Here is a 424-nt window from a genome sequence, read left to right on the forward strand (position 1 = left end):
ATCACTATCTCCTCTGCGTCCCCGCGGTCTCTTCCTCCCGCTGGCTCCTCCAACCCGCCCTTCGCCCCAGGTACGAGGGCCCCGACGCCTTCGAATCTCTCTTCGCCACGAGCAGCCGCCTCTACCTGGACGATGGCATCCCCGTCAGGGACTGTGTTTTCGACCTTCTCAAGGAAAACATCACGCTGGTGGAGTTTGATCAGGTAAGAAAAGTATTTTTATCTATGTCCAGGTGAGGCACAGCCATTTAAGAATAAAAATATATACGTTTGCGACGATTTTTATGAAGAAATATATTCTGAACAAATTGAAAATTCCGGATATGTTTCAACTCTTGTATCTAGATCACATATAAGGGACTGTACATTAAATACACTCTCTATTACTTTAAAAGGAGTGACACTTAGAAAGAAATCTACGAATA

General features: G+C 44.8%; 1 protein-coding gene across 1 annotated transcript in view; it reads left to right on the top strand.

Moving 5' to 3' along the window:
- LOC119586433 (serine protease inhibitor-like) overlaps positions 1–424 on the top strand; it is an 8,599-nt gene that overhangs the window by 3,338 nt on the left and 4,837 nt on the right. Inside the window, exon 3 of the mRNA XM_037935159.1 lies at positions 71–203. Coding sequence (XP_037791087.1) covers positions 71–203 — 133 coding nt within the window. The remainder of the gene's footprint in view (positions 1–70; positions 204–424) is intronic.

This window comes from Penaeus monodon, chromosome 21, assembly GCF_015228065.2.
Source record: "Penaeus monodon isolate SGIC_2016 chromosome 21, NSTDA_Pmon_1, whole genome shotgun sequence".
Classification (NCBI taxonomy): Eukaryota; Metazoa; Arthropoda; class Malacostraca; order Decapoda; family Penaeidae; genus Penaeus; species Penaeus monodon.